The 24,522-nt window shown below is 46.5% G+C and overlaps 1 protein-coding gene across 1 annotated transcript in view; it reads left to right on the top strand.

The window, feature by feature from the left end:
* Positions 1-24,522, top strand: part of TANGO6 (transport and golgi organization 6 homolog) — a 579,124-nt gene that overhangs the window by 53,269 nt on the left and 501,333 nt on the right. Inside the window, exon 3 of the mRNA XM_086945772.1 lies at positions 897-1,013. Coding sequence (XP_086801898.1) covers positions 897-1,013 — 117 coding nt within the window. The remainder of the gene's footprint in view (positions 1-896; positions 1,014-24,522) is intronic.

The following is a 24,522-nucleotide window of genomic DNA, read 5'->3' as shown; positions in this document are numbered from 1 at the left end:
GTGCCTGCGATGTGGGGAAGTGCCTGGCACCTTGTTGCACACAGTATGGTCATGTGGTCGCCTGGCTGGCTTCTGGAGGGGTGTCTGGAATTGCCTGGCTGAGGTCCTGGGCTGGGATCTTCCCCGTACCCACCGGCTGGGCCTGCTGCACGTCATGGAAGGGGTTGGGGGCAACATCTATAAACGCCATCTATTGCTTCTGGGCCTGGTGGTGGCTAAGCGCGACTTGGCTCGGGCCTGGAAATCTGTGAGGGCACCCCCCCTGTCGGCATGGAAGGCGGGACTGGACTATTTTATGGGTCTTGAGAAACCGATTTTTGAGGCACGGGGCTGCCCACGCAAGCACTTCAAGATCTGGAAGCGGTGGGCTGACTACCGTGGCCTATCCTTGGAACCCCCGGCGGAACCGGAGGAGGACATTTGATCGCGGCGCTGTCTCTGGCCCTAAAGGCACATCCCAGGTTGCTTCATACCTGCTTCTCTTATGTGAACCATCGTTATATTGCCTCTGTACATGTGTGGAAGGGGGGGGGGGGGATAGTGGGTACGGGTGGGGGTGTAGTTGGGGTTGGGATGGGTAGTTGGGATTTTACAGCTGAGCTTCGTTGATACTTGCTTAGTATTTCCTATGTATGTAATCAATACATTGATCTTGATGTGGTGACCTTGGTGTGGGAAGGTGCCTCATACTTGTCATTCTTTTGCTCAATAAACTTGGTTGTGAAAAAAAAAAATCCTGTTCAGAAAACTGAGATCATAAAATGCACTCAAATCATTGAAAAATGAACATTGCATCTTTATTTTGCTGTACCTTTTCGCCCCTCGCAAACTCGGGAATCGCAGACCTTGTTTTATTATGAAATGCATTGATCTAACCCAGGTTTTTTTCTTTTCAGGTGCTAAAAGAAGGTGAGAGAGCCCTTTGTAGAGAAGCCTTGCACAGCCTTTTGGATCGAGTTTACCAGCCAATCGTTATCCGAGAGCTTCTTGTGCTTCAGGGGGGATCAAAGCAGGTAAATAAACCTTCTACAGGGAAGGATGCGATGAAGCATTGGCAATACTGGCAAACAAAGCCATTCTTTAATATTCTTGATCCATAGCTTGTGGGAACGGGTGGCCTCCACTCAGGTAGAACATTGATTGACTCATGATTTCAGTGTTTCCTTCCAGGTATGTTGAGACGAGAGGAAATCATAGTGTTTATGATGCAATGGTCTTTGAAAAGAAAAAAAGCACTCTTTGCATGACTTGTTTCCATAGTGCACAAAGTCAGTTAAAGGGAGTAAGAAACGGCTAATGTATCTGTATAGAGCACAAGGCCACTACATGAATGTGAGCGTAGCCCTGGATAATGTTCAGAGAATGCAAGAAAGCCAGTGAAAGAGCATATAGGAGCAATGTGTAATTTTGGTGTTTCTTTAGGATACAAACATAAGATTAGACTGGGTTTTGTGTCTTCAAGATGGAAAAGCGGATTCAGAAAGCATAGCACAATCTTGGGGCCAGTAAAACAGGCCATGGGAAAATTAGATTTTTCCTGTATGGTTGTGTGGCATTAAAACTCTGTGATCTTGGTGCAGGGTAGAAAGCTTTTTTTTTTTTAGGATGTGAAGAAAACATTTGAAAAATGTTGTCTATATGATGCCGCGGCTTTCAAAACATTGGTTCGTTTTGTGAATGCCGTGTATTGTGGGCATTTACCCTTGGAGATTTTCTTTGTATGAAAGTAGTTTTTCCTGTCAAATTGCCTGGAATGTAATGGTTACTATTCGCTGCATACTCCTTCCTACCTTCCCTGCTTTACAACTACTATTGTCCCATAAAAGTAATAACATTAAAAAGTAATCTACAGATCAGTTCCCCCTGGTCCTCTTTGTTATCTAGACCAGACGTCTGCTCACCCTTTTTGCCTTTGATGCCCTCAAGCAATGAGCAGGTGTTGCTTTTAAAGACTACCTTGTTTCTTGATGCGCTGTAGCTTGGTTGTTAAGGCACACGTTAAAAGCAGCTGAAGTGCTGTGACACGTAAAAGACAAATGTGGTGTTTTGGAAAAAAAACATTGGTAATGTTACATCAAAGCCTCCTTTTATGTCAAAGATATTATCATGGCATGATTCTCACATCCTCCTATGTAAAAGACTGCAAAATATGGATGCTAGCCAAGGCCACTGGAAATATAAGATTCAGTAAAGTTTTTATGTAGTCAGTGTATAGTTGGTGTTTTGATGCATTTGCCCCATTTTCACCATATGGTGGATCATGGTCTGCAAATATAACGTTTTTTTCGATTTTTCACTCATGCATTCACCTATGATCAGTAGTTTTTACTTTTCCTGTTTTTTGTAGCTGATCTTATTGCATCCAACATTGCTTTAGTTTGCTGTCATAAAGGGGCAGCCAGTTCTGGCCATCCATGTTTGGTTGCGTGGAAGTTGTTGTTTAAAACTGTAGTTTCTGCCTGTTTTTTCGTAATGCAATAAAGATTGTCTTGTTGTCGACGCGGGGTTGGACTCCGTGTTGCATGTTTATTGGAAGTGGCTTCATGTACATACAAAAACGGTGGCTGACCGCTTGATTCCCTGTGCATCTCTGTAGTTTGGCTAGACAGCCTGGGGCATTGTAGCCGCCCTGAATTGCCAAAAAGCATTGTTGACTTAGAAAGAATTGAACATATGCATTAAATTTGTCTTACGCTCCAGCTTCCCGTAATCTTGTGACAAGTATTTTCTGAGCTAACTTGTCTCTTGCAGAAGACAATCCATTGTCACCAAAAGTCTGGACTTTCCACTGCATGGCGCTTCAACAGCCGTTCCCTCACACGCTACTCAGCCCCTCTTCCTCATCTTACCCAATATTGACTATTTCCCATCAAATCATGCTTCAGCAGATATTGCAATTATTGTTAAATGATCACCTTTTTAGTTCTTTTCACAAGGTTTACCTGTAGCAGTCCAATAATTTGCAGAACCTGGTGAATTCAGCAAGGGTGTTTGGGAGGGTTGTTATCCACCCCATCTGAAAAGGGTGTCTCGCAGTTTGTTCCCCATAAAGTTGCAAATACTAATGTTTTTCTTCATCCCCTCCAAAAATTAAATTTTTTCTTTCCCATAACCCACTAAACCCAAAGCTATTCCACCTTCCACCTTTATCCTACTCTTCTCATTCTGGCCTCCCCATTGAGTTACAATAATGTGATATCACCAGTGGATTGAAGCACTTCTACTCAGGGCATTCAGTGGGATGAAAACACTGGGGGGGGGGGCATTTCTCATAGGGACGTGACCGATGTAATTTAGGGCGTGGCTTGAAAACACGTAAGCTAAAAGTCTGTGCTTAGCATAATGTGCCGCCCGACAGCCTGTTATTGCATCCAGTCAGGGCCGGTTCTAGGGTTTGCGAGGCCCTGGGCCAAAAGAGAATGTGCGAGGCCCCTCTAATTTAAATAAGTGACCTCTTGAAAGGAGGCCATTCAGAGACACTGCGGGAGGCCCATTGTCCAGCATTTTAGCGCCCCACAGTTTTAACTTTTAACCCAAAAGCAATGCTCACACCCTCAGCCCAATAGGTGTCAGAATCGCTTGTGGGCTAAAAGTTAAAACTGTGGGGGCGGTAATATGCTGGACAATAGGTATCCCACAGTGTCTCTGAATGGGTCTCCTTGCAATTGGGATAAGAGGAAGCGTCTCCCTCCCCAAGGCCTCCAGACACCATCCCTGAGAGGTCCATGTAGGGGGGGGCTCCCCTGGACCATAATTGTAAGGAGACAACTTTCTTCCAAATTGATTACTAGGGAAACAACCGGGCACACCACCGGTGCAGGGCCCCATGCTGGTAGGCTCAGTGCGAGGCCCTGGGCAGCTGCCCACATTGCCCATGTCTAGCGCTGGCCATGCTTCCAGTTATATAATACAACAAGTAACATTACACCTACAACAAGCCAGAACAATGGTTGTTAGTTGCATATAATAAAAAAGCAACGACCATGGCTTTGTTGCATATAATATTAAAAATGTTTCAGTTCTGAAATCAATCAATCAATCATTTGTAAAGCGCACTACATACCCGTGAGGGTCTCAAGGCGCTGTGTGGGGGGGGGCTGAAATTATGAGACTGTGAAAGAACTATAACAAGTCTCTTTGAAGTTACATCAAAGTCTTTGAGCAGTGGTACTGCTGCAGAGTAGAGATTTACTTTTCCAACTTGAGGGTGGGGCAGAAATGGAGAGCCCAATAGGGACCAGTCTCAGCACCTGCTTTTAGCACTGGCAAAACCTGACCCACTTAAAGCTCTGCTTCTATTCTATCCAAGATCCCCCTTCACCGCCCTGCGTACATTAGTCAGGCTGTCTCGGTTAGCCTCGCCCCTACATTACATCTTGTGCCGGAAACCTACACACACCACCTCTTTTTAGACTCAACTCGGCATGGCAGCACTGGTGTGCATTCTCAAGATTTATGTCTGTCTTTTTCAAATATATCTATATTGGCATTTAGAAATATATGAAGCAGTTAGTTACATAATCCAAAGCATTTCCACCATCAGGGGTATATTACTGGCTGCTGAGTCTTGAACAGAGACATCACACCAGAGGTCAGACATAAGTCCAGTCATGGTATTAGCGCATAGTTTTCTAATTTCTGCATGTTACAATTATACACATTGGGATCCTACTTTACTTTGGCACATGCATGACCTCTTCACCTATCAGTCAGTGGGACCTTAACTCGGTCTTGGGTGGTTTCTTGGATGGTTCACTGAATGAGTGTGAGTGAGTATTCCCCGGTGGACTCCGTGTCAGGATCAAGAGTGGGAGGAGTAGCCAGAATTATTGATGGTAAATGGGCACTTGTTAGTGAATGGAGTACATAAACTGTTCAATTGCGAAGCTTAGGAAAATAGATGATAAAAGAACATAAATCCAACTAATGTGTCCCTTGGAGGAGTGGGGTTGGGGGGGGATGTAGTCTACATTTGTGAGCGGGTAGGTCAAGGGGATTGTCCTCTAGTAGGTGTCTACTTCATGCATGCATCTTATGGTATCCATCTCTGTTACGAATCCTCAAGTCCTGGGGGCGGTGGGTCTTTTACTGTGTGGTGCATTGTGCATGGGGCGATTAACCTGAGTAATAATGCGGCACCAATGTCAGTCCTCCGATTCTCTACCAGTGTAACTTAATGTACGGCCGGAGGGGGGCTCATGTGGCCCTCCTGACCTTTCCACGCGGCCCTCCTGACCTTTACATGCATCCCTCCTGACCTTTCCACGCGGCCCTCCTGTCCTTTACACGCGGCCCTCCTGACCTTTCCACGCGGCCCTCCTGACCTTTACACGCGGCCCTCCAGACCTTTACACGCGGCCCTCCAGACCTTTACACGCGGCCCTCCAGACCTTCACACGCGGCCCTCCAGACCTTCACACGCGGCCCTCCAGACCTTCACACGCGGCCCTCCAGACCTTCACACGCGGCCCTCCAGACCTTCACACGCGGCCCTCCTGAGCTTCACACGCGCCCTCCTGAGCTTCACACGCGGCCCTCCTGAGCTTCACACGCGGCCCTCCAGAGCTTCACACGCGGCCCTCCAGAGCTTCACACGCGGCCCTCCAGAGCTTCACACGCGGCCCTCCTGAGCTTCACACGCGGCCCTCCTGAGCTTCACACGCGGCCCTCCTGAGCTTCACACGCGGCCCTCCTGAGCTTCACACGCGGCCCTCCTGAGCTTCACACGCGGCCCTCCTGAGCTTCACACGCGGCCCTCCTGAGCTTCACACGCGGCCCTCCTGAGCTTTACACGCGGCCCTCCTGAGCTTTACACGCGGCCCTCCTGAGCTTTACACGCGGCCCTCCTGAGCTTTACACGCGGCCCTCCTGAGCTTTACACGCGGCCCTCCTGAGCTTTACACGCGGCCCTCCTGAGCTTCACACGCGGCCCTCCTGAGCTTCACACGCGGCCCTCCTGAGCTTCACACGCGGCCCTCCTGAGCTTCACACGCGGCCCTCCTGAGCTTCACACGCGGCCCTCCTGAGCTTCACACGCGGCCCTCCTGAGCTTCACACGCGGCCCTCCTGAGCTTCACACGCGGCCCTCCTGAGCTTCACACGCGGCCCTCCTGAGCTTCACACGCGGCCCTCCTGAGCTTTACACGCGGCCCTCCTGAGCTTTACACGCGGCCCTCCTGAGCTTTACACGCGGCCCTCCTGAGCTTTACACGCGGCCCTCCTGAGCTTTACACGCGGCCCTCCTGAGCTTTACACGCGGCCCTCCTGAGCTTTACACGCGGCCCTCCTGAGCTTTACACGCGGCCCTCCTGAGCTTTACACGCGGCCCTCCTGACCTTTACACGCGGCCCTCCTGACCTTTACACGCGGCCCTCCTGACCTTTACACGCGTCCCTCCTGACCTTCACACGCGTCCCTCCTGACCTTCACACGCGGCCCTCCTGACCTTTACACGCGATGTGACGTGGTGGAGTAAACCATGTGGAGTTTGTGTTTTCTACCACCCGCTCCCCAAATACTGGCTTCCTGTTACAGTTCGCGAGTAGGTTTTCACATGGACAATTTGAGCAATATTTGGGGTTGAACTCTCAGCACAGAAATAATCGCGAATGAATAAATACAAATGAGGATTGCTTTTTGCTTTCATGATTTCTGGCCTGTTGTCTTTCAAAACTTTAAAATCAAGGAATTCTGGATGTGTGAAGTTACGTGGCAGGGGCAAGGTGGATAAAGGTTTTATCGTAGAACATTTCAACGTGAGGCGACTGCGAATAAATGAAAGCGACCCATGCATTATATCATCATTCTCTTCATCTCTCTGTTGCTGCCTTACTCGTTTCTCTGAATCAGTCGATGTCTTTGTCTCATTTTACTTACACTAGATAGATTCTCACCCTCTTCCTCTGCGTGTCTGTATTAATATACAATTGCCCTTGCTGTCCTCGCCGGATCCATCAGTGGCCTGTTGACTGACACCAGCAGAGTCCGGGTGGGTGAATCACAGCTCACTCAGTACCATTTAATCAAACTAGACTCGATGCGAACATCTGCAGTAACCCCCGGCTGTTCAGATGCTTTCCAAGCCGGGCAGCTGTTCTCCTTTGACCAGCCTGCTGGTGGCGCTCTTTGCCAGCAGGTGGCGGCCCAGTCCTCTGTTATTTCAAACACTTTCCTGCTTCACTTTGCATTTACCTCTAGTTTTATGGAGCTGTGCGCGTTTGACAGTTTTAAAGAGCCTCTTTTTTTCTGGCGTGGGATTATTTTTACCACCAGTAATTGATATGCAAAATAAATAAGTAAACAAGTACAGGGCTCGCAATGTATTCCTAAGAGCCTGCCACCAGAGCTTAATCCTGATGCTGCCTATTCTCTGTTCCACCTCATGAGACGAGACTGTCATCCCCTGCCTTACGTTTCTCCTCTTTTTCTTCTTCTTCTTGTAAGTTCTGTTTTTCTCCCTGCTTTCTCTCGCCAGCACAGACATTCAGTTTGGAAGGGGTGGTAGCACACTGCTTCACCTCCCAGCACAGTTCGCCCCTTAGCATTAAGGTCAATGCAGTTCTTGGTATATGTTTACTTGAATATTTATTGGAGTATTCCACCAAAGTTGGTGCAGATTAGTGCCTTAAATCTCTAGACAGTTGCTTCTGGATATCATCCGTCATCACAAGAAATATAAAAACGGATTTAATCTGGGGTTGCTGAGCAGGCTGCCACAATCCTTTCAGGTCTCAGTACTGCGCACAGGTTCATCTCCACAAGCTCGTCAGCTCAATGGCTCAAGGGAGCCTTTTCAAACAGGAAGGGATGGGAGCACACTGCTTCACCTACCAGCACAGTTAGCCCTTTAGCATTATGGTCAATGCAGTTCATGGTACATGCTTACTTGTATATTTACTGGAGTATTCCACCAAAGTTGGTGCAGGTTAGTGCTGTAAATCTCTAGAACCGTGTTTCTGGATATCATCCATCATCAGTAGAGATATAAAAACGAATTTAATCTGGGGTTGCTTAGCAGGCTGCTACAATCCTTTCAGGTCTCGCCAGCACAGACATTCAGTTGCTTGCTTCTGTCACGTTCCTTCCAAAACAACTCCTTCAAGACCGCTACCTTCCCGAAGAGCTGAAAGCACGCCAAGATCAGCGCATTACTCAATGAACCCAATGCAGACCTCAAGAACTTCCAGCCCATCTCTCTACTCCCGTTCCCGGCGAAAGTCATCGAAGATTGTCAACAGGCAACTGACCGCCTTCCTCGAAGAGAACAACATCCTGGACCCGTCCCAATTCGGATTCCGCAGCAACCACAGCCCCGAAACCGCCCTCATCACCGCCACTGACGACATAAAGACCCTGATGGACAACGGAAAAACCGCAGCTCTCATCCTCCTAAATCTTTCAGCCGCATTCAACACAGTCTGCCACCACACCCTACGCACACACCTCAACAACGCAGGGATCCCCGACACAGCCCTGGACTGGACCACCTCCTTCCTCACCGGCAGAACCCAGAGTGTCCGCCTCCCTCCATTCCCATCTAAAGGCACCCAGATCATCTGCGGCGTACCCCAAGGGACGTCCCTCAATCCGACACTCTTCAACGTCTACATGACACCGGTCGTCAACATTGTCCGATCACACGACCTCTACATCATCTCATACGCCAACGACACCCAGCTGATCCTCTCCCTCACCAAGGCCCCCACTACCGCCAAAACCAACCTCCACAAAGGAATGAAGGCAGTCACCGAATGGATGAAGAACAGTCGCCAGAAACTGAACTCGGACAAGACGGAGGTCCTCATCCTCGGCTCCACCCTGTCGCGTGGAGCGACTCCTTGTGGCCGGCCGTGCTGGGAGCTGCACCAGCACCCACTGACCATGCACGCAATCTAGGGTTCATCCTGGACTCTTCGCTGTCAATGACCCAGCAAGTCAACGCCGTCTCCTCCTCCTGCTTCAACACCTTCTGCATGCTCCGCAAGATCTACAGATGGATCCCCACTGGAACCAGAAAGACGGTCACCCAGGCCCTGGTCAGCAGCAGACTGGACTACGGCAAGGCCCTCTACGCGGGAACCTCAGCCAAACTCCAGAAACAACTACAACACCTCTGCACGACGACTCCTCGATATCCACAGCCACATCACATCCCACCTGAGAGATCTGCACTGGCTACCCATCAACAAGAGGATCACCTTCAAGCTCCTCACCCACGCTCACAAAGTACTCCACAACACTGGACCAGCATACCTCAACTAACGACTCACGCTCTACACCAAGAACTGCCAGCTTCTCTCCGCTGACCTCACCCTTGCCACCGTCCCCCGCATCCGACGAGCGAAGGCAGGCCTTTCTCCCACCTCGCCGCCAAGACATGGAACACCCTCCCCATCCACCTGCGGCAGACCCAGAACCTGCTGATCTTCATGAGACTTCTCAAAACCTGGCTATTCGAGCAGTAGCAGCACCCCTCCCGCCCACCCAGCCCCCAGCGCCTTGAGACCCTCACTGGTGAGTAGCGCGCTTTACAAATGCATTGATTGATTGATTGGCGCATCTCATGCTAGTTAAATTCTGAAACATTAAGCATTTTGAGGTCTGGCGTTAGCAAAGACGATTTGATTCTACGAAACTTATATATGAAATATAATTGCACGTGCTTTCAACCAGCCTTCTTCATCCGTTGATCAGTTGTTGGTTCATTTACGTTTTCCTTTAGCCCTCCGTACAGCCTGGGGCAGTGGGTCAGCCCATTTAAGACATTGGATAACTCCACTGTGACGGCATACTGAACTTTCATGACAAGCACATCGGCCCACAACGTTTTTTCATTCAGTGGCAGGGAATACTATGGCAATGTGTTCTTTTTCAGACGAAAAAAACAATTTTTACTTTTAGCGATTTAAAAAAATATATATATTTTCTCCCATAACATTAAAGTTTTACAAAAACCATTACAGTGTGATAAAACTCCAAGGCTGGCACCCAGTGTCAGACTTATAGGCTTTGCCAATGCTTGTTCATTTTGGCGCCTTAAAAGACCAGCAGTTTGGAAATCCCTTTAAATTGAAGCCTCAAATAATGCCTCCATTAGATTACTCAATCTAATGTCCTTTATAATTATAAAACATAAATCAGCAGTTTGTTTAAGTATATTGCTGTACAGTGACTTGTCACGCTTATTATTGTTATGTCTAAGAACTTCAAACGGGCCTGTGTTTTTGAGACAGGCGTTTTATGGAGATTTAATGAGTGTCAGATGCATTTCTGCTTAATTATTATTTGTCCTATCATACTTCTTCCAACACTGGGTAGAGCATTGTAGCAAAACAGCTGTCTGTGTTCTTGGAGCACACAAATGAACCCATTGCTGGGATGAGTCTGCTTTCGCCCTTCAAGAGGGATGGACACACCTCTCACCCTGTCTAAGAGAGAACTTAGAATTATCCTGGTCGAAGGTGATACAGAGGAAGGGATCATCTATGATCTCCCTGTTGCATTAAACAGTGGTATATACTATTCTGTGACATCGCTTTAAGGAGATAGCGGGAAGGTACTGTCCGCCAGTGGTTCAGCCATTTTTGGATGGTTGGCTCCAAACTGTGAAAATTGCCCATTTTCATTTAAAAAGTACCTTAGTCTCTCAGGAGACCCACCAAGGTCCTTCAGAATCTTGATTACTTTTTAATGTATATGTCATGTATATGTCTTCCTTCTATCGGGAATCCTTCAGTCCTTCAGATGTAAAGCCTTGTTCTGTGGGCATGTGATGCAAATCAGATCATCTTCTACATGGACATGTTGAAGAACCGGGTTTTAGAACCCAGCGGCGCCAGGGAAAACGCCCGAAGTCTTGGAGTTCTCCTGTCTTGGCAAACAGAGACATGGGACACTTCTAGGTGACGTCAAAGACCACGTTTATTGGCTGCAACCAGGAACAGAGGTCTACGAAGCACAACGCGGGTGGTTCGTCAGAGACTGCACAATTTAGTAAAGCGAGACATCGTCTTTTATACCAAAAATCACATTCCTGACTAGCATCAATTATTTACAAACTATCCAATCACGTAGTGACATTTCAAAAGTATCGCATAACGACAAGCCCACTTTCAGTTTTCAGCCCACCAGAAATGACATGGCAAAATCCAACATTCTTGCTCGGACAGGCCGGACAAACCCATAATAAAAGGACCTCAACCCAAACCATAAATAGGCCATAAAAGAAGGAACAGAAACAGATGAGAAGCAAGATATAAAGGTGTGTGCATGTACCATAAACTCAGCAATTTCCTGCTCTTTGATCTCTATCTGACCAGCTGCCTAACAAAGAACTGGCTCAACTAGGTCAGCCTCGGGCAAGGGAGTCAGTTCGTTCAGGTCACACAAAAGTCAACTAAAGGTGTACGTGTCCCAAGGACTCGTTCGGCCGCAGTCATCGGCCTATGTGAGGGCAACCACAAAATGGCTGCCGTACACAAAATGGAACCCGAAGGTTCAAACAAAATCCCTGAATACACGGTGTATCCATCAATCGATTATGACGAAAACACTCATACATACTGCACTCGTCATTTGTGGTCCGCTGATACCAAAATCGTCACGATACGACGACCTTTATTGAACGGGTTCAGAATCACGGAACCTCAATGTATGCTCCTTTATCCCTAAGCAACCTCTGTAGCTTCCTTGTTGCTGTGCATCAGTGAATGGGCTATAACCTTCGGAAAGGAAACCCTACTAAAATGAAAGTGCTGATCATGAAAATCTCCTTGATTTTACAGGTTAATGCTGTGTCTAGCGCTTGTTTTCATGTGCTCCACCTCGTCAATCAAACTTAACGTTTTCTCCAACCTAGTGTTGTGCAGAATATAAAATTTCATGGCTACCGTGAAGGAAAATTTTAATGCTATTAAGAAGGCGAGGATTATGCTCGTCTGTTTCATTTTATTACTCAGCAACCTTAAACATTATATTCAAAGACTACAACTCCCATTAATCTTTGCGACCATCAATAGAACAACCATAGACAATGTCCCATATATTGTTGTTTTGGGGGTGGGTTGTCCTTCACCTGAACTGATGCTTTGCCAGAGCTGCCTCATTTCTCAGCCAACACTGGAAAAAGGAGGCAGGGCTGGCGACCTGTGCCACTCCGGTTACCTGTGAAGCAGGTCTATTAGCGTTGTTGTATGTGAGACTTGCGTTCAAGATTTTGAAACATCTGATACTTTGGTAAACCAATCATACTTTGTCTCTGCCCCTAAACTGGATGAGCATTTTTCTTCTTTACACAATGGAGCCCTGGGAAAACATTTTTGTAGTGGTACATGCTTGAACCGACCTATGGGTTACAGATCCAGGAATGCTTCTAGCTCATGCCTTAGTGAGTGTAATAATAATGCTGGGGCACCAGTATTACCAGTATTCAAGCCATTTGGCTATACTTTGTGTAGTGTTGGTTTTTGATGTCTAATAAAAGTACAAGTAAAAACGCCCTAATTCTGTTGTTCAGTCTGTGCTTTCCTGTCTTGTCATTATTACCATACTACTGGTGGCTAGGCCTTATCAAATCATCATTACCATTATAAACAGCACTCCAGATCTGTGTGGCTTGCCTAATGATGAGGACTAAGAAATCTGGTTGCCCAAGCCTTCGTCTTATTTTTCTTCTTTGGTTGTTCATTGCCTTTAGGGGGGTACCTATTATTACTTTGGAGGCCCCAATTCTTTCCCAATCTATTTGCCACAAAAAGCTGACACTCGCCCGTGGTTCCTGAGCAACATGCCTAAAGGGTTTACTTAGCTCATTCTCCAGGCAAAGAAAACAACAAAACAAGTTTTCTTCCACGCCCACCATTCACGATGTTCACAAGGTGCTCAATCCCCAGCTCTTAAAAACCCATCTGACACTTGTATCACCATTACTTACTTACCACCTACACCATGGTTTCCTCATATTTTATCCTTATGCAATAGTTGGTGCTTTTTCAATTCTCCGTTTCAATGTAAAATGCTGCATTGAAACTTCGCTAGACACGATGTGTACACATACTTGTATACATGAAATACATTGAGATACGTCAAAAAGGCAGACTGAAGCATTTAGGAGAGACTTATACTTAACCATAACATGCGAGGCACTGGTGGCGTCACCAATGACTTTGGGGGAAATTGTTTGAGATAATAAGAGGCTTTTAAAAGCGGATGAATGAGGGACCCTTGGAGACTACTTCGTTTCTCTTCGGCGAGTCGCAATGGAACAATCGCGTTTCCTTCAGACCCAACCCTGATATTGACTAGTAAACGATACAGGGTCTTGATGGTTGATGGCTTTGTAATGTGGGGGTGAATTGGGGTGATGGCCAGTTTCATGGTCGCAGCGCCGTAAAGTAGGGAGGGACAGGAGTTGGGAAACAGTTCATCAGTTTAAAATGTTATTACTTTCAAGGGAACATCAGTGGGGGTCACAAAGCCTAAATACAGGTGGCACTTACCTAAATGGCAATGCACGCTCTTAAATTGTTGACCTGGAATGACAGTGGTCTGAGCCATTACATTGGAACTAGTGACGAGAGGTGTGCTATTCATACAAGAGATACACATGAAAGATAATGCACCAGCATTAGGGCGAAAGAAACATAGGGAGATTGGCCATGCAGGATTCCCCACAGGCTCCAGAGGGGTGGCATTACAATGGTTCTGGGGATTTGGGACAGAAAAACCATGACATTCATAAATGTGTATTTACCTCCAGGGCTGCAAATAGACACAGCACACTCTGGGACGCGTCCTGGTAGACGTACCACAGATGACGACCATCGTGGGGGGTGACTTTAACATGATCATGCACCCACAACTGGACAGAACTCGCATCAGGCAAGTGCAGCAATCCCACAAATGTAAATTAGATGGCTTCGTCCAGGCGCTTGGTCTGGAAGATGTCTGGAGATTACTACACAGACCTTGCAAATGGGAACCTGGTGATTCACAAACCCCCTAGAAGTTGAACGGCTGAATAGGGTTGTAAAATTATATTTGACTGAAAATACTAACTCAGTGGATAGCATGGCCACCCTGTGGGGTAGGAGATAAAGGACAGAGAGCTGGACTGCATAGAAAGCAGAAAGGGAGCTTCAGCTGCTGGAGAACACACACATCCAAACCCTGACAGAAGAGCTCACTCAAAGGATCGTCAGGAAAACAGAAGAATATCAGGCCCTAGTACCCAACGAGATTAAACCGGCACACATGTCCCAACAAAGAAGGATATACGAAGTGGGAGACAGGGCGGGTAAGCTTTTAGGATGGTTTGCAGCTATGGACGCGTACAGAACACACATGCATTAAAAAAAAACCACATTTTATGTATTAGGTTTTTCAAAGAAAAGGCGTAGGCACAAGAAACAGAAACCCATTGCAAACGTTATTGTAGGTCAACTGATTCACATGATAATAATTCTAACATTGAGCAATCGTACAAACAATAGTGAGAAATGATGACCATGACAATATAATAACCTGGCTGAGGAAAGGGGCAGGCGGTAAAAAGAGCGAAGGGGAGAGTAGGGAAAGTTAAGTATTGTTAGCATTCATGATATAATACGATTATGTGTGGAAAATTGAACAGCTAAGAGGTGTTCACAGATATGCAGGTCATGGAATGTTACACATGTAGTGAAGTTTCAAATCAGAACTACATGTTTCCAACAAGAGTAGGTAAGAGCGGAGAGGTTGCCAGATACCATGTGTCTAGACTTCAGGGGCTGCAATTGTGCATAGTCAGTGGCCAGTGTATTGCAGCTGGACATTGTTTTAAGCCAGAGTTTATCAGTAGGGAATCACTTGCTGCCCCAATGTAAGCGAAGCAGTAGTGCTATGGAAATAAATCTGCAGGATAATTTGGGAAGGTTGTGAGTATTCCCCAATAGCGCCATAGCAGGGTCAGGCTTGAGCGCAACATCAGTCATTATAGTGAGGAGGGTATAGACAGAACATACATTAGTGAACTCCTAAGCCCCACAGGAGAGAGGGTCCCAGGAAGCGAGGCAATAGAGGAGGAAGAGGTGAAGTACATGCAAGGTTTCTATTCGGGGAATCTACCCATCTCGAGATCACATTTCCAGGACTTTGTTCAGGACTGACCATGTAAGACAATGGAGCGCCAGAAAGCGATAGATTCGGAAGCGGACCTGACTGAGTGCAAGACACAGACCGCTCTTTCTCAGCTGCACGCCGGGAAAGCTCCTGGCCCAAATGGCCTCCCTGTGGAGCTCATGAAGAAAATGTCTGCCAAAATTGCGGCCCTACTACATAAGTTTTATGTGGAGACCATTAGAAAGGGGAACTCCCCATAGATTTCAGAATGGCAACAGTGATACCAAATCTTAACCAGGGAAACCGACAGGTAAATTGGATTCCTATAGATCTATCGCCCTACTTAATACAGACTCCAAAGTCCTAGCCAAGGCCTCGGCCAAATAGGCTGAGGGGAGTAATATTGGACTTGGTCTCGACAGATCAAAATGAGTTTATGCACTACACATTGACAAGGTCAATGTTTGTAGATTCCATAATAATATAGGAGCTTCGAAAGGGGTAGAGGTGCCGTTGGCTGGGGTTCCCCAGACGCCCACAAGGCCTTTGAATCGGTTGAGTGTCCCTTTCTGCTGCCGATCCTAGAGAAAATGGACTTCAGGATGAAATTCTTAGCCTGACTCAAGGTGAATTTTATTTATTAAATTATTTGTATAGCGCAGCTAGTACCCTAAGGCCTCTAGGCGCTTGTCATCCAACATCCTGCCAGCCGTGAGATAAAGTGCTAAAGTATAAAAAAAATTACAAATGTAACAGAAGTTATGCCTTAAAAAGCCAAGTCTTCAGACCCTTCCTGAAAGAGGTCAGGTGAGTTTTTAAGTCTGTATGGCAACTGATTCCACAATCTGGCAGTGATGTTTAAAAACTTTTGCCACCCTAGTTAGAAAATCGTGATTTGGGGACCTCCACCAACATGTGTGAAGAGGACTGCAGCATTCTGGTTGGTGTGTACCAACAAAAGTGGTCAATCAGATGTGCAGGGCCCTGGTCGTGCAGTGCCCTTAAGGCAATTCAAAGTGCCTTAAAATTAATCCGTTTTTCCACTGGAAGCCAGTGTAGAGCATTGAGGGCCGCCTTTGCGGAAGAATATTTTGGTAATCTAAACAGCAAACGGGCGGCCAAATTCTGTATAGAATGCAGTTTGACGAGGAGGGCTTAGTTTATTCCAATCGGAAGGCCGTTGCAGTAGTCCAGCCACCACAGGACTAGTGCCGAGGCCACGGTTTCTGCAGGTCCAGTGGTATGAAAGGGAAAATTTCCTCAGGACCTTCAGAGAATAGCAGGTAGCTGAGGTCATCTCATTCACATGGTGGGAAAAGGATAGGGTAGTGTCAGATGACGCCCAGATTTTTTTTCCTTGGAGACTGGACTGGGGAGAGGGCCTAATTCTGTAGGCCACCAGTCCGAAGACCAGAGGGAAACATCTTTGCCAAAAAGAAGAACTTCCGTCTGATTCAAGTTCAACTTAAGACAGTTCTCTGACATCAATCTACTCACCTGTCGCATACAGGCGTGAAAGTTATGGACTGTGTTTCGGGATTCGCCAGAAATGGACACTATAATCTGGGTGTCATCAGATTATGACACCATAGCAAATCCATAGGATTTGATGAGCCTGGCCAGGGGGACCACATATAGATTAAAACGAATCTGGCTCAAGGACGACCCCTGTGGAACCCCACACAGAAGATTGAAACTCTGTGAGTCAAGGCCATCAATTTCCACAAATTGTTCCCGTTCAGAGAGGAAGGATTTAAACAGCAATAAGACGGCACCAGCAATTCTTATGTCTTGGAGGCGATATATTAGGAGGCTATGATCCACCGTATCAAACGCTGCCAAAAGATCCAGTAGGATCAGTGCCGCCATGCCTCCCTTATCTACAGAGCTCCTGATTTCGTCTGACGCCGTGATCAGTGCAAGCTCGGTGCTATGTCCACTTCAGAAACCATATTGAGATGGATCCAGAATGTCATTGCTAAGTATAAATGAAGTCAATTCTTTGTATATATATTTTTCAAGAAGTTTTGCTGGTAATGGCAGGCGAGCAATGGGACGATAAATGTCTGGGTCTGTTTTATCCAAGTTGTATTTTTTAAAAAGTGGCATAATTGAGGTCTTTTCCCATTTTTTAGGGAAAATACCAGTTTTAAGAACAAGATTAAATATCTCTGTAACATCGCAGGCTACTGGCTCAATCGCAGACAGCATTATCTTAGTAGGACATGGGTCCAACGATGAGCCGGATTTGGCGACAGAAAGAAGTTTGATGACCTGCTCGTGCGTTATAGGTGGAAACTCGAAAAGATGTGCATTTCAGGGCTGCTGGAGTTATTAGGAACATAAAGATCCAAGCTTTCTGCATCAGAAGTTGGAACCAGAGAGTGAGAGATAGAAGAGACACTAGCGTCCTGTACCTCCCTTATACCCACATCAGAGTACAGACTGTGTGATAGCATCAGCTCCAGATTGCGCTGTAAACTTGTCATACATACAGCGTACCTTACTGTAAAAGGTGGAAGCCAAGGTATCGCAAAAGGCTTGATCTGGTGTATTATCCTTGTGAACTTTCACTTGGCTAAGTTTTTGGACTGTAGCAAATAGTTCTTTAGAATTATTCTTAGCTTTTTCATTTTTCTCTGAAAAGTACTTACTTTTCGCTGTATGTATTGTTACTTTGTACTGGGTTAATAATTTTTTGGTAGTGCTCTTTTTCCTTTATAGCATACTTATGTCTCCAGCGCCTTTCTTGCCTGCGGCAATACCTTTTAAGAATTCTAAGCTCTTCCGAAAACCAGGGTTCGGTGGGTGCTGTCCTAGTGATTTTCCCAGCTTTTTGAGGAATTGTTGCTAGAACTGACAACCCAATCCAATTGTGGTATTCTAAAGCTTCTATCTCTGGAATCTAGGGGTAAGAGTGGTCTGATCAGGCTAAGTTGAGTATTAAACTCAATTTTTTCCAGGCGATGCCATAGGTAACACCTGTGGCTTCTAATAAGTGGCGGACTATTATTGACAGTTGGAGGCAGTGTGAGAGTTAGCATAACCGTTGCATGGTCTGATCACAGTAATTGCAGGGTACCTTTACATTTCAGGAACGGACAGTCTGAAAAAACAGTGTCTAGTAGGTGTACAGCTCTATGGGTGGGACCTTCTGTCTGCTGTGCCAAATCTACACTGGTTAGAAGGTCCATAAGGGCAATCGAGTCTTTATCCTGGTGGTTATCTAAATGAAAGTTAAAGTCCCAGAGAATGGTATAGTACTGGAAACTGACTTTGTGTTCAAGTAACTTCCCCAGGGTTTGTAGAAAGTTAACCCTGGGTCCAATGAGTAAGCGAGACTCAAGGTAAATGAGATTCTCTCCCCAGACTTCCCAGTACAGAGAAGAACGAGGCAGGGCTGTCCTCTATCGCTGATGGTGTTTGCATTGGCGATGGAACCACGAATGTGTGTAGATTGACCCCCCAGATAGAAGGTTGGAGACGGGACCTTCCATAGGAAGACCCATCTCGCTGTATGCGGATGATGTTCTGCTGCACTTAGCTAACCTTGATCAAAGCCTGATGACTGTAGGTAAATATTTGAGAAATATGGGAGCTACCCCGAGCTGAAACTGGGAGAAATCTCTGATATTCGGGTGCGTGGCTGAGCCACCAACCGAAATGACCGTGCTGGCTTGATGCTCTGCTGTAATACCCAGTTGATTTGTCCACCGGGGGTCGATCCAAGCGCTAAATACCCACGAGATGCAGTAGGAGGAGGCAGTAGCGTAGCCGGTGTGGAGCGGAGGGCCGATGCTGGTCGCGGTGCGGTTCGACACCGGTAAACCGCGCACCCCCCGTGTGATGCAGCCTGCGACCAAGCGAGACGCCAGGGACTCGCGTAGCGGATGCCGTCCAGCGTACGGACGATACCTTCGTTTGGTCGCAGCAGAGGTGGAGTAAGGTAAAGTGGCGGGGACGGCCACAGCGTACTGACACTTGACCCCGTTCGTCTGGCAGACACTCCCAAGAGGCCCTGCGGTGATAGGGACCGCAGACGAGCCTGGGAACCGGCCATCAGGCTGGGTTCTACGAGATGTGCTCACCGCCCCCCCTCCCTCCCTCCCCACCTGCAGGAACAACATACCGGGCGATCCAGTAGGGGATTTCCCCTCCCCACCTAAACAGCACATGCAGTATCCCGTAAATAGTTGAATAAGCCACCCTGGCAGTAACAATAAAACAGCAGCACACTGTTAGGCCGAGGTTGTTCTTGATGCTTGCCATAAACTGCCTGATATACCACAAGGAGATGTGAAACTGGGGCAGGACCGCACAGCAGGCCAGACAGAGCCCCATACCTGTGGCATGGGTCGTAAAGACCCCAAACAAAGCACCCTTTCTTTCAAGCCACTAGGCAACAGTGCAGTGACCATACTAGCAAATATGGCAGAGGGGGGTGGATTGAACATGGGTGATGCAGCAGGATCTGACACCGTCTTAACAGAACTGAGGGTAGGTTTCAGGGACCTGGATACCCTCTTTGACTATCTGACTAAACGACTGGACGCTATCGGGCCCAGCTCAACAACCAGGAGGGATGCTTAAATACAGCAGAGGGCAGAATCTCAGACCTAGAGGATGGCACTGCACAGACTACCAGGAAACTGGAGCGAATAGAGAAACTCCTTTAGTCCGTCGCTATAAGAATTAGGATTTGGAGGCACGGGGCGGCGCAATAACGTATGGGTCGTGGGAGTGCTTGAATCCACCAACACTGGGTGGCTGGACCGGTTCACTGAAACTCTACTTACTGATATCTTCGGGGCAGAATCCTTCACCACCACAATGGTAGTGGAGTGCGCGCATCGCATACTGGGGCTGTGGCCCAATCGAGGGTGCCCTCCGAGACCTATCATAGCACGCCTGCTCAATTTCAGAGATGGGGATATAGACCTGAGAATGGAATTAGAAAAGGGCAAGCTGGAGTGGCAAGGGTCAATCATCTCCCTGTACCCGGATTTCCCAGAAATGGTGCAGGAAGCAAGGCGAAAATATGTCAGGGTGAAGACGAACCTCCGCAAGCTGGGGCTGCGTTCTGGGATGTTATACACCGCACGGCTCGAGGTGGATGTGGATGGACGGTCCCGTATCTTCGACTCCCTCATGAGGCCAATGAATTCTGCCAAAACTACTCCAAATCGGGGCGGCAGCGTAACACGCCTTCCACACAGCAATTGCAGAATATCCCAAATTCAGGTGACAGTGTGGAACTCTTCACAGCTAGCTGAACAAACGTGTCGTCCCTTATACAGTGTTTAGTAGACCAGTACTATGTGCAAGATATAATGCCTGGACTAGATTGTTGTATAATCAGTATCTTTGCTTGTGCGCCAAACACAAAGGGGTAGCGGCGTAGCGTTGCCATCCCCCGAGTGCCGACGCACCACTTAAATTGGCGCAGTATATTATATTGATGTTTTTTCATTTCTACTTTAATTTAGTTGTTGGGCGCTGGGACTTTCCCCTGAAGTTTGGTATGGGGGATGGGTGGTGGGTGGGGTGGGGAAAGAGGTTTTTAAAGAATTGCTGGTTAAACAGTTCAGTAGAAATGTTCAATTACAGTGCAGGAATAGTAGTCCAGATGCGAACACATTCAGTACTCAAAAATGTAAGATATGGCTAACAAGGTGCACTCGGAAGCAAACATAGTGTTCATGTCTTGGAATGTAAGGGGCCTTAATAACACTCGCAAGTGTAATTTGGTGGCCAACTACCTGCAGCGTCACCAGGTGGACATTGCTTTCATAGAAGAAACTCAGCCTCTACACTCCACGAAGGCTTCTTTGGTAGGCAGTTGGGGGGGGCACACTGGTACTTTGCTGGATGCAGCTCTTATGCAAGGGGTGTGGCGATACTAATACACAGACGGGTACCATTAAGGGAGGTAGAGGTGTATCGTGATCATGGGGGGCGTTAGCTACTGTTCAAAGGGTGTATGCTTGAACATTCAATACTGTTTGTAAACATTTATGCCCCGAATGTCGATGACCCCATTTTTTTTCGATTCCATTCACACGCACATTGAGCCCATGGGGGCGGACCAACTCTGCCTGGGTGGGGATTTTAATTTATAGTTAGACCCATTGCGGGACAGCACAGCCACCACAGCAGACACAAAGCCTAGAGCAACAAGGGCACTGCTTGATATTATAGATAGCTATGGCCTGGTGGATGCATGGAGAAACCGAAACCCTAGTCAGGATGGTTACACGCACTACACCGCGCCATATAATACATGGACCTGGTTGGACTATTGTTGTCTGTCGACAGGTGTGGTGCTATGGATCAATGTAATGACAAATCTCTCACACACACTGTCAGACTACTCTCCTGTAGTAGCAGAACTGTGCGTTTCACGTGCAGGGGGGTGGAACGTCCATGGAGATTCCCAGACATGGCCCTGAGAGAAACGGTATTTGCAGCAGAACTAAGCGCATCGATAAGAGAATATTTTACACTGAACGAAGGCACAGTAATATCTAAAGCCACGTTATGGCAGGCGTTTAAGGCATATACCAGGCGGTGTGTGCATATCAAAGAGCAAGGGATCCTTAGGGACCTACGACGTACAATTGCTAGAATAGTAGCGCAGCTGATAGAATTAGATAGACAAGGTGCGCGACCTACAGATCCCCCCAGGCTACAACAACGCATGACCCTTCTGACAGAGTTCCGGGAAGCATCAGAGCGAGAGGTGCACTCACTATCTTAGCAAATATATGACAGCTAGGAGATATGGGGAGGGTGAACGTCCAGGCCGAACCCTCGCCAGATTAATGAAACAGTCCCGCAGACCGACATATATAGCTCTGTATCAACTTCGCTGATGACAAGCGCATCGCCAGCAAACTTAATATAATTTCCCACCCCCCGGGTGATAATATGATGTTCATAAATGAGATAATGGAAATCATTACATCCAATGACAACCCACAAGTACCACAGATTTTCCTAGGAGACTTCAATCTTCACTGGAATAATTCAAACGATCATGGTGTAAGCTGTCTTAAATCTATTCTGTCAGATCAGAATCTGTCCCAAATCTATAACAGTCCAACACACAAGTGAGTAACATTAGACCTCATCATAGCAAAAACAGACACTGTATCACTAGAATCCATCACCCCATGTGACTGGACAGACCATTACAGCATTGTCTTCTTTATCAAGACTGAGGTAGCTCCAAAAAAGGGCCAACCCACAAAAACAAAACAATGAAAAAGGAATGTACAAAAGATTAACCCCAAAGACCTGGTAAACCGATGCAACTCTGCCCTAATCCCCACGACAGACATGGTTGACGTCCATGACCTCAAAGTCTTTTATAACTCTACAATGCTTGAAATTCTGGATTCCACAGCGCCCCTCCAAGGAAAAAACGTGTCCTCCAAAATCTCCAAATCATGGTTCAACGAGAACCTGAACTCTGATCGGCGCAAGCTAAGATCAGCTGAGCGACTATAGAAATCAGCACCCTCCACCGATCACCTACATCACCTTAGACTGCTGAGGAACTAATACAATAGAAAGATCCCAAAGACCAAGACAGACTTTTTCAAAACCCAGCTAAACCAAGCCATTAACTGCCCCAAAAACTATTTGAAATTTTCAAACAACAGGCGTGCAACACGCCTAAATCTCTGGAACAAAACGATGTGGCCACACCTAACTGCGATGAGCTGGCCAATTTCTTCCTAGAAAAGACAAAAGCCATTGAACTCGACATCCAATCTAAGAAGGCCATTCCACAACCCATTGCTCATGATAGTAAATCTTACTCTCCGATCAAGGTCCATTTTAGTACCCCGACAGAAACCCCAAAAAACAATGCCTCTTGGCACTCCTTCTTGCCCATCCCGGAACAAGAAATCTATATAACATTCTTCTAGCGATTAACCCCTCCAATCACTTCTCTGACCCCCTACCTCCTGTTTTATTCAAAATGATAAAAAAACGCTATTCTACCCCTATGGGCAAAGATTGTAAACTCCTCTCTGAGACCAGGCTCCATACCGGACTATCTTAAAGTAGGACAGGTCTCACCTATACTAAAGAAATCCGTTTCCCTCCCCTCAGATCTCAACAACTACTGCCCTATATCCAACATCCCCACTCTGGCGAAGCTGTTGGAAAAAATGTGTACAGTTACAATTATGTAACCACATCAAGAATTTCACCCTCCGAGACAAACACTAAATCTGGCTTCCGTCAAGGTTACATTTCAGAATCTGCACTCACCCACATAATGGATGACATACTAAAAATGCTAGATCACAACGAATCATGCCTATTGATACTTCTTGACTTATCCTCTGCTTTCGATACGGTCAAGCATGACAACCTACTGTCCCTACTGGAACAAAGGATGAGCCTACTGGCCCAGTGCTACAGTGGTTCACCTCCTTCCTTAAGAACAGAACACAAAGAATCAAGATGAAGCATTCACTCTCTCAACCCTCCATGGTCACCATAGGTGCAGGGATGTGGAATTCCTATAGCCCGATGCCCAGAACATATTGTTTGGGATAAAGGGCAACACGTTTTCATATGTATTTTGTCCTTGGGACAAGTAGGCCCAACCCCCTGCAACACAAACCCTTTGGCTGCCAGTTTGCAGTACCACATTATGGATCAGGGATGGGCACTGTCTTCAGGTAAGGTAATATTTATGTCCATATGTAAATGCTGTTCAAAGTTGTATTTATGGTTCATTAATTGAAAGCCTTTATTAGTAGGGTGAGTGCTTGAAGTAAATGTAAGCTCTGACTGCACTACTGACAGTGGTTCCAGTATAAAAATGTGTACACACGTTTTCAAAGTTTAGGAATATGAGGCTATGTATAATGTTCCGAGAATGCTCTCTGATTTGATGCAAATATTTGCAGAAGCTTGAAAGCAAGATTGATGGTTCTTTGCTTTCATAATAAAATGTTCATAAAAAAATTAAAGCAGGAAAAAATACATTTCGCTAAACTACTCTAAAATTTCAGGTACTATTTCTTTGCAGCATCATTTAGTAACGTGTTGATGCACGCTAGTATTTCCAAAAAATATTCATAACCTCCTTCATTTACCTTCTTCAAAATAGAAGTGAAAATGCTTCTAATTAACAAATTCACTTCCTAAGCCTTTAATTCTAAGTTGAATACCCGTCACTTATGCTATCTGTTTATTACTGGGTACCTCTTTTGCATTGAATGACGATTACTGAATATACGTATACTACCTCAACCTCCTAATGTTTAATAGCTGTGTATTTTGAAGCACTCTGATTCGCTCGTGGATCATTCTTTATTACCTACTAGTCAACTATGCTAGTCATATATTACATTCTATCTCTATTGTACTGAACGTGAATACCGAATGTAATTTTACTACCTC

The sequence above is a fragment of the Lissotriton vulgaris genome, chromosome 12, assembly GCF_964263255.1.
Source record: "Lissotriton vulgaris chromosome 12, aLisVul1.2, whole genome shotgun sequence".
NCBI classification, from domain to species: Eukaryota; Metazoa; Chordata; class Amphibia; order Caudata; family Salamandridae; genus Lissotriton; species Lissotriton vulgaris.
Note: the sequence above shows the minus strand (reverse complement) of the source record. Positions and strands in the feature narration are given on the sequence as shown.